Source organism: Neoarius graeffei, chromosome 6 (genome assembly GCF_027579695.1).
Source record: "Neoarius graeffei isolate fNeoGra1 chromosome 6, fNeoGra1.pri, whole genome shotgun sequence".
Classification (NCBI taxonomy): Eukaryota; Metazoa; Chordata; class Actinopteri; order Siluriformes; family Ariidae; genus Neoarius; species Neoarius graeffei.
This window is the reverse complement of record NC_083574.1, coordinates 42,868,836-42,887,210: the sequence shown is the minus strand read 5'-3', so window position 1 is coordinate 42,887,210 and position 18,375 is coordinate 42,868,836. Positions and strand designations below refer to the sequence as shown.

Sequence of the window (18,375 nt, the reverse complement as noted above, 5' to 3'; positions counted from 1 at the left end):
TGCTATTCTCCCAGACTTTGAAGCCCCTGGAAATCGAGTCATACATGACCTGATACCCGACGAGGCATGTAACGCTGAGTTGCCTATAAGGCATGTACGATGAGATTGAGTGGAATAACTGTTTTATTCTATCCACATTCACTGGATTTTGAGAAAGAGAACATTTTTGTTTTTATTTTTAGCAAATTCGATAAATAAAAACTTTATACAAAACATCCAACAAAATAATTTCCGTTTAGAATGTAAACAAACTGGCGAAATGACAGTAGCAATTTGTGAAAAATGCTATAATAATAACTATTGAAACAAAAAAGATAGGTTCTTACCATCAAATACTTTTATTCCATATTTTGGTGCTTTTTTATTTATTTATTTTGTAATTTTTGGGGGTTTGTTTTCGAATAGTTTTTATTTCGTACTCGGTTGGTTCAGCAACACGCGCCGCCATTTTGTTTTTTCTCTACTCATAGTATATGAGCTGATAGCTCATATCCAGTGAATGTGGATAGATGCGCATGATGATGGAGAAAATGAGGGAAGCCAACATTCCTTTATACATATGTTTCCTCGACTATTCAAAAGCCTTTGACTGTGTTCAATACGCCAAGCTTTGGAAAACAATGATACAACTAGGAGTATCACCACACCTAGTAGCCCTTCTCGAAAAACTATATATTGCACAATCATCCCATATTCACACTCCATTCGGAGAGACTGAATCATTCTGCACTGGAAAAAGAGTGAGACGAGGATGCATTCTCTCCTCACACCTCTTTAATATCTACACCGACGCAATCATGAGGATCGCAATCCCTGACAACACTGGCATCAAAATAGGAGGAAGAACAATCAGCAATCTGCCATATGCAGATGACACTGCCTTCCTAGCCACAACCAAAGAAGACCTACAAGCTCTTCTAGATTGTGTGGCTCAGGTTTCTGCAGATAATGGGGTGCTGGTGAATGTCAAGAAAACCAAGGTTATGGTGGTTAGTAAGATACCCATATATACATCGGGTCAAATAAAATTGAACAAGTGCATCAATGCACATACCTTGGGGCAGAATTAAATAGCACAAATGAATGCAGCATAGAAATAAGGAGGAGGATAGGAACAGCACGCTCCATCTGTAGTAAACTCTGGAACATATGGAAAGACCGTTCTGTAAGCATCAACACCAAACTACATCTCCTAAGGAGTCTGGTATGGTCAGTTGCACTCTATGGATGTGAGACATGGACACTCAAAGCAGCAGATGAAAAGAAATTGACAGCGTTTGAGATGTGGACGAAGATATAGAAGAATCCTCAGGGTATCTTACACTGAAAGGATAACAAATAACACTATCCTGGAAAGAATAAACACCAAACCAGTGATATTAAGTATGATAATCATGAGGAAGCTGCACTACTATGGACACATCTCCAAAGACTATAATTCCTTGGAGAGACATGTCCTAGAAGGAGGAGCTGAAGGCAGACGCTCCAGAGGCAGACAAAGACTAACATGGATGGATAACATCTGGAAGTGGACTGGCCTCACTACACAAGAGGCAAAAAGAAAGACACTGACAGATCCAAATGGAGGAAAACGGTCTCCGAAACTCTAGAAGAGTATGGAATAAGATTTTATATATATCTCATCTCATTATCTGTAGCCGCTTTATCCTGTTCTACAGGGTCGCAGGCAAGCTGGAGCCTATCCCAGCTGACTACGGGCGAAAGGCGGGGTACACCCTGGACAAGTCGCCAGGTCATCACAGGGCTGACACATAGACACAGACAACCATTCACACTCACACTCACACCTATGGTCAATTTAGAGTCACCAGTTAGCCTAACCTGCATGTCTTTGGACTGTGGGGGAAAACGGAGCACCCGGAGGAAACCCCACGCGGACACGGGGAGAACATGCAAACTCCGCACAGAAAGGCCCTCGCCAGTCACAGGGCTCGAACCCGGACCTTCTTGCTGTGAGGAGACAGCGCTAACCACTACACCACCGTGCCACCCATATATATATATATATATATATATATATATATATATATATATAAATAAAATATATAGAGAGAGAGGGAGAGAGAGGCACGTGTAAAGAAATGCTGGACACCAAAAATGGCTTAAAAATAATGAAATTAAATTTTCAATATAAAAAATACTATAAACAGCAGTAAGCTGGCGGCACGGTGATGTAGTAGTTAGCGCTGTCGCCTCACAGCAAGAAGGTCCGGGTTCGAGCCCCGTGGCCGGTGAGGGCCTTTCTGTGCGGAGTTTGCATGTTCTCCCCGTGTCCGCGTGAGTTTCCTCCGGGTGCTCCGGTTTCCCCCACAGTCCAAAGACATGCAGGTTAGGTTAACTGGTGACTCTAAATTGACCGTAGGTGTGAATGTGAGTGTGAATGGTTGTCTGTGTCTATGTGTCAGCCCTGTGATGACCTGGCGACTTGTCCAGGGTGTACCCCGCCTTTCGCCCGTAGTCAGCTGGGATAGGCTCCAGCTTGCCTGCGACCCTGTAGAACAGGATAAAGCGGCTAGAGATAATGAGATGAGATGAGAAAATACTATAAACAGCAGTAAGCCATAATAAATGAAACAAAGTCAATATTTGGTGTGAGACGACCCTTTGCTTTAAAGAAAAAAAAGTAGTCTCCAGTACAGTGAGTGCAGTTTTATGCGGAAATGAGCTGTAGGTTTTACTGAGCATCTTACAGAACCAGCCACAGTTCTTCTGGACACTTTGACCGTCACACTCGCTTCTTCATTTTGCACCAAAACCCAGCAGCCTTCATTGTTTTCATTCTTAATCTGAAAAGTGCTCTCTTGTGTAATATGCTGCTCAGATACAAACTTTTTTTTTTTTTTTTTTCTGTAACATTTAATTTTGTTCTGGAAAACGAACGTTTGGAACTCTACACTGTTTTTGTATTGATTCAATCATGTAGCAGTCATTAAATAGAAATCTGTAACAAAGTTTGTATGAAAAAATAGGGTATATAAAAATATATGCTAGACATATAAATGTACGTACATACATACACACAGATACAGTGTGCGCTGGGCCTTATATGATTACTCAGACTCCCTGGTGTGCCGTGCGCTTATTCAGACTTCCTCTCAGCTGTACTGAGTGGTTCTGCGTTTGTCTTTAGTCAGCTTGTTCCGCTTGGCCTCTATAGCCTGCTGCTTAAATGCGCCACTGGGATTGACCTTTTACGTCCTCTTCTCTTCAGTGTGTATTTTGTCCTCAAGGGCTTGCAAGCTTCACCTGAACCTTGGCTGAGATTTAAAAACCTGCTCAATCCCCCTATACATGGCATTCTTTACTCTAATTAATTGTGTCACTCAGAGCCGAGTGAGCGTATCATGTTGCACTTATTTTGTGGACGTATCATTATTATAACACACACCATCAGCAGAACGGGCAGTTTGTTTTTATAGTGACTTGGATTTTTATTGATGACAAATCAGTATGTCTGATGTGTATGGAACCCTCTTTGTGGATTAAAAAGAATGGTGAAATCACAGAAATAGTATATGCTTCTCACTTTACTGGAAGATCTATTATAGAAAGCTATAAGTGCATCAGGGTTCAGAGGAGGTTCTTTGCCATAAGGGAGATGATCACTGCTTAAGTGCTGGGCTAGATAATAAGATTAGAAAGATGAGAGGAGGAATTGGCCTCTTGAAGAGATTCCTCTTGAGAGGACTTTGCTGTCCACACTGGATAAAAACAAAAATGACGAAAGGACAGTGGAACTCGATACTGCGGCATGCTGCTACTGGGAAGTACACAGGAAAATACTTTGTCTTGCACTGTCAAGATTCTCATCAAAGTTATCTATGGTACAAGAGTTTACATAATAAATCAGTGAGAGAAATACATGTTTGACATGCTTGGACTGATACAGGCTGGTCTGATTGCTACTTATTCTTGAAACTGGTACAGGCTGGTCTGATTGCTACTTGTTTTGGTTAAAGGAGAACTGAAGGCAATTTTTTTATTATCATATTATATATTTAATACAATTGTATTTATCTCATTTTATTAAATATCGGAATGCATTTTTAATAGCTATTTTGTCGCTGCTATAGCAAGTTAGGAGTGTTTAAAATATGCCATGTAATATATCGGTCCATATGTCAAAGCAGTGGCCGTAAACGAGATTCGCTGAGACCTGTGCGAGACATCGTAGGACGGAAGTAAAAGGTACAGCGGAAATCAAAGTGACCGACATCTGCCAACGTTGTCAAAAGACGCGCACGCCCTCCTTCGAATGCCGACGTAATCAAGCCGGAAGTTTTGTTTGTTTTGATAGCAATCAGGAAAGTTTGAAAAAAGTAGGCAGTAATCGTCATTTAAACTCGTTTTTGAGCAATATTTTGTTTGGAAAACAGTTTTCAAAATGGCGGCACTGACACCTGGCTGACACTTCACGTTTCGAAGTCTCGCACAAGTCTCGTGAAGATCGCGCGGATAAGCGACGCCTGCCGTAGACCAAACGAACTAAATCCAACATGGATAAAAACCGAATAGGCCGATAAGTATAATACTTCATCATCTGTAGCCGCTGGAGCCTATCCCAGCTGACTACGGGCGAAAGGCGGGGTACACCCTGGACAAGTCGCCAGGTCATCACAGGGCTGACACATAGACACAGACAACCATTCACACTCACATTCACACCTACGCTCAATTTAGAGTCACCAGTTAACCTAAAGGCCTCTGCATGCTCTTGCGACAAGGCTTTCGCAGATAGCTTTTCGCAGACAGTTGTAATTTATCGTTGAGCGGGGAGTAATAGGCGTGCGCAATGTTATTCACCGCCACAATGCAAGGGGGCACGAAATCGCTAGGAGTAGTTGGTGGGTGTGGTTAGTGGAGTGTTTATCCTCCGGTTACTTATAATGACTAGAACTTTTTTTTTTTTTATAATGACTAGAACTGGAGTTGTATAGATGTACGTACTTCCTCAATCAACCGCTCTTCATGCTGCTCCATCTTCGCTCGTGTTTTTAAAAATGCCGGTCGTGAAAACAAACCAAACCGGGAAAGTAGGGAAGCGGAAGTGCGTGTACAGCGGATGTAGAGTGGACCAATCAGAGCCCTCTTGTCTGCAACGCTATCTGCGAGGCTTCTGCGGTGGTCACAATTTTGGGAGGTGCGCGCAGAGCGTCTGCGAAGGTGGGGGGGGCTACGCAGACACTGTCTGCGACGCTATCTGCGAGGACTGGGTTGTCAGCATAAATTGGCCTTAACCTGCATGTCTTTGGACTGTGGGGGAAACCGGAGCACCCGGAGGAAACCCACGCGGACACGGGGAGAACATGCAAACTCCACACAGAAAGGCCCTCGCCGGCCACGAGGCTCGAACCCGAACCTTCTTGCTGTGAGGCGACAGCGCTAACCACTACACCACCGTGCCACCCTAAGTATAATATTTAATTACAATTAGTTGCCAATATGAGTCACGATATAAGGTTACTAAAACCGAAAACATAATTGAATAACACGTTAATTAAGAAATAAAGCAAGTTTAAAAATGACTTCAGTTATACTTTAAGTTACACACCTTGAGATTCATCTTCGCTCACACATTCTGCTCTCTGCTTAATGAAGGTAATGTTCACCAGTAATGTCTTTCTTCTTTTCATAAGACTGTGATCCTGACGGGTGAAGTAATGGTATATATTGTATGAAAGAAGAAAGACACTATTGTAGTCTAAACCAGTGATGTAATGCTTCATCACCCATTTACAGTATACATAGATCACTTGGCTTCACCAATTAAATCATCATCATCCAATCACATACCATAGCTACGACACACTCTTGAATGTGAATACTGTATATACTCATGTTTGTCCTATAATAAACTAAGAAACATCTGAGCAGCTGTGTCTGTGTCAGTGATCGTTTGCTCCTGGATATCCGTGAGGCAGAATCTCTTAGGCGGCAGAGGTCGACATTCCTAGATCATACCTTGCCAATTCAACCTCCTTCGCTACAGACAGATCAAAACCTAACAATCAGTAAATGCAGAAGTTGGATAATTGGTTGTATTTCAATACACAGGGTGGGGAAATCAGTAGTCCTGGGGCTTGGGGCTAGTGCTTGGGGCAAGCAAACTTCATGTCTGAGATTTTTATCCCCCGCTGGTCAAAAGGCCCGAAGGAGGATTATGTCGTGGCGATGTCCATCCATTCGTACATACTGGGAAGGGTGCTCACCTTCTGAAATCAACTCCTCTCACAATTTTTGGTGGAATTTCACGAAACTTGTCAGGATTATTTGTTATATGTCGGTAATATGCATATTGTAATTTCATTAAATTCGGTCACATTTTACCAGAGTTACAGCCCTTGATTAATAAAATTATAATTTGACAACTTCATGAGAGTGTGTTTTCCTTCTGAAATCAACTCCTCACAATTTGTGGAGGAGTTGTGGCCCTTGATTAACAACCTTGTACTTTCACAATTTCATGAAGGTGTGCTTGCCTTCTGACATCAACTCCTCTCACAATTTTTGGACTAATTTCTCGAAGCTTGGCAGAAGGCCTTGTTATATGACGGTAATACGCATATTGCGATTTAATTTCGTTTGTGCAAATTTTACCAGAGTTTTGACCCTTGATTAAATTACTTGTACTTTGACAATTTCATGAGGGTGTACGTTCTTCTGAAATCAACTCCTCTCATAATTTGTGGAGGAATTTCAACAAACTTGGCAAAAGGCTTTGTTATATGACAGCTATACGCATATTGAAATTTCGTTTAATTTGGGCAAATTTTACCAGAGTTATACCCTTGATTACTAACAAACTTGTACTTTGGCAATTTCATCAAGGTGTGCTTGCTTTCTGAAATCAACTTCCCTCACAATTCTTATCCCCCGCTGGCTGAAAAGCCCGAAGAGGGATTATGTCGTGGTGATGTCCATCCATCCATCCCGGGAAGGGTACTCGCCTTCTGAAATCAACTCTTCTCACAATTTTTAGAGGAATTTGACTAAACTTGACAGGATTCTTTGTTATATGTCGGTAATACACGTATTGCAATTTCATTCAATTCAGTCTCATTTTACCAGAGTTATGGCATAGTTGCCAGCAGGGGATATTGTGCTCTCAGAGCACTCTTGTTAACTTGGAGTTGTCCAGTGCACAGGAAGGTTCAACAGCCAGTAACAGACAATAAACCCTACGTCCTACTGACTTCTTCTGTGAAACTGAAGGTTAAATGTAATGTTTCACAGTGGTACAACGCACCTTTTATATCCTGGAACTATAGCGTGCACTACACGCAAGGCATGTCTTTATTAGCTGCATCAATTAGCATGCCAAGAAGCAAGCTGTCAAATAACTGCCCTGCTTGCACAGCACACAATCACCTTATGACTCCACTCACTTCATTTCCCTTAGTCTGTATTAAAGCACTTTACTATCTTATTAGCTCAGCATACATTATTACATTACATTAGCTATCACTTTTCACCTTGTTAACTCGGTTTCCAGGCAACCAAACATGATACTGGCCAGCACATTGGAGCTTCCACTTGTCTGGTGGGCTTGCTAATGAATACGTCATTTGTCCACCCCGTGACACCACTTTCTTAGAGCAGTTGCTCATCAGGTAATGAAATGAGCGTACAGTGATGCTTAAACAAGTACAATCTGACTGCATTGTGATCACGCAGCTCATAACCGTGTTTTCACTTGGATCAAATGCTATATAAATATATCACAATAATTTCCATGTTGGCAGGAGGACTGTGTCTAATCCTGGCACTGTTGTATGATGAATAGGTATTGCTATTAACATTTACTTGGTAAAGTTGGAGAAATCCAGGTGTAGGCCAAGACGACTGTTCCATGATCTTTTTATGATGACATAAATAACATACCACCCGTCCACATCTTTTATTTTATGATTCATCCCCAATAAAGCAGATGGGAAAAGATGTGCATCTCTACAGTTGGCCAAGAATTGATAGCGCTGATTGCATATCCTTTCAACTTGCTCAGAAATAAAATGGACTGTTTCTTCTTTTTATAATATTGAATGATGTCATGGTGAAATCATACATAGTGTATACCTCATGGTTGAACAAAATGTGCCTGAAAGCTACTTGCGTTCCAAATTGCACTCATGAGCTATAGCAGTTGTCAGGTTAAAAACAGGATCTGGTAAAGATTTAAGGGCTGGTTTCAAATTCACAAACCAACAATAAAACTACGTTGGCTCCATTTCTCTAAATATTTCACTTTGTGGTTGAAATTTAGATTTTCATTGCTATTTTCTTTGTTCTTTAGAAGAAGAATTTGCGCCTCCTGCTGAGTGTGTTTCTTCTGGGCTCCTGGGGGATCTTCCTGCTGGGTTTCCGCCTCTACTGGATGGGCAACAAACCTCCAAATTTCTCCAATTCTGACAACCCTGCAGCAGACTGCCCATGTTTTCTGACCAGGGCACTCACTTTCTTCTACCTGCCTGTCATGAATATGTGGCTCTTCCTTTGCCCAGACAGGTTGAGCTTTGATTGGTCCATGGACGCACTACCTCTTCTGAGGAGCACCACCGATTGGAGAAATCTCCATACCATTGTATTTTATGCCACACTGCTGGCCCTGGCATGGTTTGGTCTTTTTACTCGAACATGCAAGGAGAAAGAGTCAAATGGGAAGACACATGTAGCAAATGGAAAGTCCACCACAAATGGACACAGTTATCATTCAGACTGTGAACACTCTATTACAGACTCGGACTCTGTTCAGACAAACGGGGCCAGTGGAACGAAAAAGCCTGATATAGCTAGGACTTCTTTGCCCACCACTGAGAATGTAGTGGTCTTCTCATTAGGGCTGTTGGCCATCCCTTTCCTCCCTGCCACCAACCTCTTCTTCTACGTTGGTTTCGTGGTGGCAGAGCGGGTCCTCTATATCCCCAGCATGGGCTTTTGTCTGCTGGTGGCGGTGGGGATGCGGGCACTCTGGATCAGACTAAGAACGAACTCGTCCAAGACTCTGGTGCTCACCTGCAGTGCTTCTCTGGTGCTGCTATTTGGAGTTAAGACTTTTCTGAGGAACCAGGACTGGCATAATGAGGAGATGCTGTACAGGTCAGGGATAGCTGTGAACCCTGCTAAAGGTCAGTTAAATATTTCTGCACTTTTTATTTCTTCTGTCTCAGTGAAGACGTTTATGGAAATGTAATTGTGATTGACTCTGAATTGACAGTCAGTGCGTTTACATGCACATAGAGAAAATCGAATTTCTGCCATAGCTTGACTGAAATCGAAGTTCTAAATGCCATGGAAACACCTTAGTTTGGCTGAAATCGAACCGAACTGGATTTCTCGTAATCGAGCTACGCGACCTAGATTATGCGATTGTAGCCGAGCTACTTAGTGCATGTAAACCCTGTCGAGCTACTTACTTCAGCACTGCCCCTTCCGGAAGTGACGAGTGACGAGACCACAAGCGGGAAACACAACAGCCTCGGTCGGCATGACAACAGTAGTAGTAGCGGGCAGCAGAAGAGGTCAGGAGGAACAACATCTCTCGATGTTGCTGTCCTCGTCGTCATTCTTCTTGTGAACATGGAACTGATAACTTTGTTTTTACCCTTGAATAGCTCTTCTTCATGACGACAACCGGAAGTGTACCAACACGATGGGGCGTGTAGCGCCACCTGTGGCTCGGGTGCACAATGTACCTCACACAATAGCTCGATTTCCTTGTGTGCATGTAGGATTGGATTTCTCTGGCACCCCTGCTGGGACCCTTAGCTCGATTACCGACAGTAGCTCGATTTGGATGTGCATGTAAACGCACTGAGTGAAGTACTAGAACTTCACCATGCTGACCTGTGAGGATACTGTAGCGTCTATAGTCCAAGCTCTTTGAATAAAAAAAAATGCAATTAGAAGACGTAATTATCAATTGACACATAGCAGTCACAGGAATAATTTGGAGTTTAATTAAAGATTGGGGGGGGTAGCAATTTTTATCCCCCGCTGGCAAAAAGGCCCGAAGGGGGATTATGTCGTGGCGATGTCCATAAGTCCGTCCTGGGAAGGGTATTCACCTTCTGAAATCAACTCCTCTCACAATCTTTGGAGGAATTTCATGAAATTTGACAGGATTCTTTGTTATATGTTGGTAATAAGCATACTGCAATTTCATTCAATTCAGTCTCATTTTACCAGAGTTATGGCATAGTTGCCAGCGGGGGATATTGTGCTCTCAGAGCACTCTTGTTACATTTTCATTTTGGGTATTTAATATTTTTTGTCTTTAATCTGTGGTCTTGTAACCTTTCAAACTATTCATTGCAAGTCACTTTCCTGATTTACCCAAAAGTAAATACAGTAAAAGACAAATAGAAGTAACCCTGCATTTAGGTTTTTCTTCTATCAAAAGTACAAGAATCTATAGGCTGCAACAAAAATCTATAGGCTATAGCAAAACTCTATGATAGGCTGGGCTGATAGGATTTGTGTATAGCCACTAGTATGTTTTGTTTCAAACTTATTTCAGGGGAGAAAAATCTCCAACATCTCTCCAATATCTCTCTCTTCTTTCCTCTGTAGCTTGGGGGAACTTGGGAAATGTCTTGAAGAACCAGGGGAAGATGGCCGAGGCTGAGCAAGCCTACAGAAACGCTCTGTACTACCGGAGGAACATGGCTGACATGTTGTACAACTTGTGAGTGAGCACTCATCCTTTCGCTTTGGCCAGCTGAGGCAAACTCAAACTGGATTCCTTAAAAAGAAAAAGGAAAAAAATCAACTGCACTATCATTAATCATGCATCTATCCCCAGCAGGGAGACTGCAGCTTTCTTATGAACCTCAGGAGTCAGTGTATTTATACCTCGAATTTATAACACACTGCACTTAAGGTTTTGTAGCATACAAAATAATGATAAACTAGTTGAGGCACTATCTTTGAGTCACTTTCACAATGATTTAACAGTGTACAGTATAAATAGATTAGTGGTGAGGGAATACACACGGATTTATTAAAACGCTCGAGCTCGTCAGCTACCCAAGTATAGCACTGTGTTAACATTTGGAGGGCAAATATTTTGCTTAACTAATGTTACCTCTCCAGCAGTAGTTGTGTGAATGTTGTAACTCGTCTAATTCACCAACAAGTTTGCCTGAGTGTATTGAAATTAAGCCAAGTTCTACCTAGCTTCATTAATGCCCCTTTTCCACCAAATCAGTTCCAGGGCTGGTTCGGGGCCAGTGCTTAGTTTGGAACCAGGTTTTCTGTTTCCACTGACAAAGAACTGGCTCTGGGGCCAGAAAAACCGGTTCCAGGCTAGCACCAACTCTCTGCTGGGCCAGAGGAAAGAACCGCTTACGTCAGCGGGGGGGCGGAATTGTTAAGACCAACAACAATAACAAGACCGTGAAAGATCGCCATTTTTAAGCGACGAGAAGCAGCAGCTGTACAAACGCGAAGTCATCCATTATTATTATTATTATTATTGTTGTTGTTGTTGCTGCTGCTGCTGCTTCTTCCGTGTTGTTTTTGCTTCGATATTCGCGCCAAGGTTTATGCAAACCTAGCAACGTAACTGACGTATACAGCGACGTAACTGACGTATACAACGACGTAACGACGTGGCTTCCCTTAGCACCGTGAGCTATGGAAAAACAAACTGGTTCTCAGCTGGCTCACAAGTTGAACGAGTTGTGAACCAGCCCTGGAACTGATTTGGTGGAAAAGGGGTATAAGAAGCTAGTAAACATTAGGCTAACTACTATATCCTTAGCCCAGTTCTCTAAGAAGCTAGTTAACATTCGTCTAATTATTTATTTTATAGTAAATATATTAGGTAGTGTTAGTAACAAGCTAGCTAATGTTTGGCGGATTATTATGTAATGAAATTAAGACCAAGTGCTATCAAACTAGCTAACATTTGATTATTATGGATTTAAAACATTAACCAGGTTATTAAGATGCTAGCTAATATTAAACTAATGATTATATGATTAAAAACATTAGCCTGGTTCACTAACAAGCTAACTCATATTTGGCTAATTAATATTAAGGACTTTAAAATGAACTAATATTGGGCTAGCTATTGTGAAGTTAAAAGATTACCCAGGGTCACTGACAAAAGGCTAATTACTAGCTTGTGTAAACTATTAACCATGGATGAGAGTAAGCTATAGCTAACATTATGCTCATTGTTCTATTGGGAAAAGACAGCAGCCAGGTTTGTTCGCAGGTTTTCGTGCTTAAGCTCCTAGATTCATGGCTATTGTTTTATTCAGGCTTGTAGTACTCGAGTCCAGGACTCAGACTCGAGTCCGACTCGTGCCCTAATTTTAAGGACTCGTGACTTGACTTGGACTTGAGCACTGATGACTCAGACGAATCATCAGTGCTCAAATTGGAGACGAGGACTCTGATTTTTTTAATATATTTTTTGTAACATGCCATAATAATTTGGCATAAGATGTTTGTATTTATATCTACATTAATTTTTGTACTAATTTCATGCAAGAGTGTCACACCTGTGTGCCTTGGCGCATGCATCAGATAGACTCTCGGGTGTGCTCCGGACAGCACGCCAAGCGGACTCTTGCACGCACGCCGTAAATGACTCACACCTGCACAGGATTAAGGCGCAATCAGCACGCCTATATAAAAACTATGAAAACACCCTTATTTTGCGAAGTATTGAGTTGCGTTGCTGACACATTACCGAGCCTTATTTCCTTGTTTGGGTTCCTACTCCCTGATTTCCTGTTTCTCGTCTTTGATTCTGCCGAGTCTACAATAGCCTGTTTGTGCCTCGCTCGACCTATTGCCTGTTTCACTGGTTTACGATTTTGCCTGCCATTCTGGATCGTTTACCTGTATTCACTTGTGTTAATCAACACACCTTCTGCACTTACATCCGTCTCCCAACCATCTCTGACAGAATATTTCACACTCCCTGACAAAGAGAACGCACATTCGCCTGTTCATACGTCATGTTCTGGAACAAACTAATGTTAATGGCACTAAAACAGCCACCGTCAAATGAACTGTGGGTGGTAGAAATGGGCAACTGGACTTGCTTGAAGATTCTTGAAAACGTTTCACCTCTCGTCCAAAAGGCTTCCTCAGTTCTGTCTGACTAATAGGAAGTATCAGATATTTATCTTCTCCTGGATCAGAATCAGAATTCTGATGACCAGCTCATCTGAGGTGTCATTGAGGCATCATGTTGGTGTGGGTCGCTGGAGGCTGGGTGTGAACGGCGAGTCATTAGGGTGATCAATGGCAATCTGACTCTCTCTGTCCTCCTGTGAGTCACCAAAAACAGCTGGGTCCTGGCGTACACCCAGCCGTCTGGGAAGAGTGTCCAAGACCGCCTTGTAGATGGTTGACAAATGATGTCTTAGACCCCCATCTCTGTTCAGTGATGGCCGTTCCAGTTTGACAAAAATGGCTTCTTTAACTCCTCGCTCATACCAACGATCCTCTCTGGCTAAAATGCGTACGTTACAATCCTGAAATGAGTGTCCTTTATTGTGAAGATGAGTGTAGACAGCCGAGTCCTGGCCTGAGGAGCTGGCTCTCCTGTGTTGGGCCAAGCGCCTGTATAGCGGTTGTTTTGTCTCCCCAATATACGAATCCGTGCAATCCTCACTGCACTGAATTGCATACACTACGTTGTCCTGTTTGTGTCTGGGTATTCTGTCCTTAGGGTGGACCAGTTTCTGCTTCAGGGTGTTACTGGGTCTGAAATGTACCGGAATGTTGTGTTTGTAGAAGATCCTCCTGAGTTTCTCAGATAGATCAGAAATGTAGGGAATGACAATGTTCTTGCGTTTGTTCCTGTTATCATCCTTGTCCGTTATGTTCCTTTTTATGCTCTTTAGGAAAGCCCAGTTGGGATAACCGCAATTCTGAAGTGCTTTCTTGATATGATTCTGCTCCTTCTCTTTTCCCTCTAATGTTGTAGGAATGTTCTGAGCCCTGTGTTGCAAGGTCCTAATGACCCCCAATTTATGTTCCAGTGGGTGGTGAGAGTCGAAAAGTAGGTACTGGTCTGTGTGTGTGGGTTTCCGGTAGACCTCGATACTCAGGCTTCTGTCTTGTCTAATGTGTACATCACAATCCAAGAAGGCTAGATTATTCCCACTGACATCCTCCCGAGTGAAGTTGATGTTGCTATCCACTGCATTGATGTGTTTCGAGAAAGCTTCCACCTCATGGATTTGCCCATTTCTACCACCCACAGTTTACTATGACCTGGATGATTGAGAATCTTCACAGACATACCACCGTCAAATGGTGCAGTTGGAGTCTTGTTCTCGGGCTCGACTCGGATCAGTAGTGGACTCGACTCGGAATTTTTTGAATGACTCGGACTTGAACACTGGGGACTCGAGACTGGACTCAGACTCGAGGTTTAGTGACTCGACTACAACACTGGTTATATTCAGAGAGAATTTCCTTAATTGAGGGAGAACCAAATTGGGAGGAAACACCAAATATTTTTCACTCAAATGATGTCTGCTTGGTAGCTAATAGCCTATTAATATCCTAATTAATTTTGTGCCAAGTGTTCTCTGGCACAATAACAGCAAAGCCAGGCGCGTTCCACTTGTGAGCATCTCCTTTTCAGGTCAGTAAGCAAGCTGTAATGCATGTGAATGCTGACAACTTAATGAGTACCACTGTTTTCCTGTTTTTTCTTTTCTCTTTTTGCTCTCAGGGGTCTGCTGCTACAGGAGAACAACAAGTTCTCAGAGGCTCTCCACTACTATAAGCTGGCCATCGGGAGCAGGCCAACTCTCGCTTGTAAGCGTGCTTTCATTTTATTATTGACAATTACCAACTCCTGCAGTCATGACCGTGCCAAGGCAACTCCGGATTTAGCCCTGCATGCACACGCGCGCGTGTTTGTCTTTTATTACTCAAGCTTTATTGAATAAATCACTACCCAAGTTTCTGGATACCTGAAATCCCATAATGTCAGTGTCAACAAACTAGTTTGCTGTGTACTTTTGCGTCTTTTAGGATTATGAATCTCTCATACATCATGGGAGGAAATAATTATGACTCTGTTGCAGATGAAAATAATATCCCAAGTGTATTTTAGAGGAAAAATCCCCCCAGAATGACTTGCATATCAGTATTTCTGTAATAAGTAGCCTATATGATTTACGTCAATTGTATTAAACATTTATCTTATGAGTATGAATTCTGAGTTGACCTTTGGACCTTTGGAGCCTATTGGGACTGAGGTTTCCCAAATTACCCACAATGCTGTTCAGCTACCTGCTGATAGTGGCGCCAGTAGGAACTCGCTCTTGCTTCATTTCTACTTAAAGAGAATGATGCAGCAGCACTTTAATGCTTTTAGTCTGTCCATCTCTCTTACCTCCTCATCTGTACACACTGCTCAAACAGATCATATTGCAAAGCTTCAGCTTTTTTTTCCAAGATTTTGCTTCCTCCAAACATTTTCAACACTGGATATCACAATAATATGACACTGAACGTTTCTTTGTGAGTGAGTAAAGACACTTTTTTTGCTTATTTATTTATTTATTTATTTAAAAGGAGCTAACATCAAAATCCGACCTTATCCCTTATGTTTGAGATTGTTAATTTTTTTCTCCTATTAAAGAACTGAAGGCAAATTTTTTATTATCAAAATTCTATTTATCTCATTTTATTAAATATCGGAATGCATTTTTGATCGCTGTTTTGTCACTGCTATAGCAAGTTATGAGTGTTTGAAATATGCTCTGTAATATATCAGTCCATATGTCAAAGCAATGGCCGTAAACGAGATTCGCTGAGACCTGTGCGAGACATCGTAGGACGGAAGTAAAACGTACAGCGGAAATCAAAGTGACCAACATCTGCCGACGGTGTCAAAAAGACGCGCGTGCCCTCTTTCGAATGCTGATGTAATCAAGCCGGAAGTTTTGTTTGTTTTGATAGCAATCAGGAAAGTTTGAAAAAAGTAGGCAGTAATCGTCATTTAAACTCGTTTTTGAGCAATATTTCGTTTGGAAAACAGTTTTCAAAATGGCAGCACTGACACCTGGCTGACACTTCACGTTTCGAAGTCTCACACAAGTCTCGTGAAGATCGCGCGGATAAGCGACGCCTGCCGTCGACCAAACGAACTAAATTCAACGCGGCTAAAAACCAAACAGGCCGATAAGTATAATATTTAATTGCAGTTAGTTGCAATATACGAGTCACGATATAAGGTTACGAGTCACGATATAAGGTTACTAAAACCGAAAACATAATCGAATAGCACGTTAATTAAGAAATAAAGCAAGTTTAAGTATGACTTCAGTTCTCCTTTAAGCACCATAGTACCGTAACTGTCCTAGCAGCGTCCCTCTGTAATGTCAACACGGCACACCACCAATAACCTCTCGCAGTAAGAACAAAAACGCAGCACCAGAAACACTAAACACGTCACCAAAAAATGCCTATATAAGCACCTTTGATGTGTTTCAGAGCAGACTTTTCTTTTTACGCTACAGTTATTATAATAGTGCATTGTTTTGTGCTATTTTGTACCGCAGCACAAGTTTTAAGGAATATAATCCTGCTATCCATTTTAAACATGAACAGTGTCATGTATAATGGCTTATGATTTAAAGGCATGCCAAGTCTGCAATCTCATTTCTATTCATTGTGTGGGAGGTAGGGAGGTGGTAAGAAAGACCAGGATTGATCAGCACCCTTGAGGCACATAGACAATGACTAATTTATCTGAGCCACTACAGAAAATGGCTATTTAGCTCAGCAGATAAATACACTAAATCAGAGGTAGTCCATCATGGGGCTCAGATCTTAGCCTGCCGATGGAATCGATATTTCCCCTCATTCTCACTTTAGACTGCATCCCCCTGAGTGTTGAATATGTATTGGCACCACGCAGCCCAGCCTGCCAATTCATCTGCCACAATCAGCGGGAGACCTTCCCCGAGTCCCAGAGAACCTAATTACCCAAAGCTGTGCATGGTCATAGATTTTTACACTTTACCCCCTCCCTCCCTCTCTCTCTCTCTCTCTCTCTCTCTGTCTCTGCCTCAGCCGCCTACTTGAACACGGGTATCATTTTGATGAACCTGGGCCGCTTCGACGAGGCCAAGCGAACGTTCCTCACCTGTGCTGACATCCCTGATGAAAACCTGAAAGATCCTCATGCACATAAGAGCTCTGTCACCAGCTGCCTCTATAACCTAGGCAAGCTGTTGCATGAACAAGGCCACCAGGAGGTGAGCTGTGACCTCAAGTGGTAGCTCCAAATATGTTGATTTTGTTTGTCTTTCATTTCACTAAGCCCTGTGACATTATAAATGTGGCTTGTTAATCACGTCATATCAAAGACGTTGGGATTTTCCTTTAATGGGGCTTGTCTAGGCTTGATGTGTTGATTGGGATGCTTTTCGTTCATGTCCCAGGAAGCCCTGTCTGTGTATAAAGAAGCAATCCAGAAAATGCCCAGGCAGTTTGCTCCTCAGAGCCTCTACAACATGATGGGTGAGTGCATGTGATACTACTATCTGACGTGAATGCAAATCAGACCCACGTCAGGTGGGGTATGCCAGTGTTTCCCTGCAGCATACAGTAATCATATTCAGTTTTATTTGCATCACGCTTTTAACAACAAACATAATTAGAAAGGAACAGATATAGATTTAGTTCCCTCATGAGCAAGCCAGAGATGACAATGGCAAAGAAAAACTCCACGACACGACATGAGAAAGAAACTCTGAGAAAAACCAGTCTCAAAAGGAAACTGGAATGAGCACAGGAAAGTTTTTATGATTACAGCAGCAGATCTGCAGCATCCATGTGAGATTATTCACTAAAGCAAGGAGTCGTTATGGGCGTGCTGCACCTATTCACACTGATTTCAGTTGAGTGGGAATACTTGAGGGGATTGTTATTCATGATTATATTCCAAAATCTCATCTCATCTCATTATCTGTAGCCGCTTTATCCTGTTCTACAGGGTCGCAGGCAAGCTGGAGCCTATCCCAGCTGACTACGGGCGAAAGGCGGGGTACACCCTGGACAAGTCGCCAGGTCATCACAGGGCTGACACATAGACACAGACAACCATTCACACTCACATTCACACCTACGCTCAATTTAGAGCCACCAGTTAACCTAACCTGCATGTCTTTGGACTGTGGGGGAAACCGGAGCACCAGGAGGAAACCCATGCGGACACGGGGAGAACATGCAAACTCCACACAGAAAGGCCCTCGCCGGCCACGGGGCTCGAACCCGGACCTTCTTGCTGTGAGGCGACAGCGCTAACCACTACACCACCGTGCCGCCTATTCCAAAATCATATGTTAAAATATCCTTAATTAGTATAAA

At 42.4% G+C, this 18,375-nt stretch overlaps 1 protein-coding gene across 4 annotated transcripts in view; it reads left to right on the top strand.

Annotated features, from left to right (window-relative positions):
* The window catches only part of tmtc2b (transmembrane O-mannosyltransferase targeting cadherins 2b), a 462,924-nt gene that overhangs the window by 276,752 nt on the left and 167,797 nt on the right, over positions 1-18,375 (top strand). For all 4 annotated transcript variants that reach the window (XM_060923687.1, XM_060923688.1, XM_060923686.1 and 1 more), the window contains 5 exons: positions 8,312-9,143; positions 10,588-10,702; positions 14,723-14,808; positions 17,077-17,261; positions 17,448-17,526. In XM_060923687.1, coding sequence (XP_060779670.1) covers positions 8,312-9,143; positions 10,588-10,702; positions 14,723-14,808; positions 17,077-17,261; positions 17,448-17,526 — 1,297 coding nt within the window. The remainder of the gene's footprint in view (positions 1-8,311; positions 9,144-10,587; positions 10,703-14,722; positions 14,809-17,076; positions 17,262-17,447; positions 17,527-18,375) is intronic.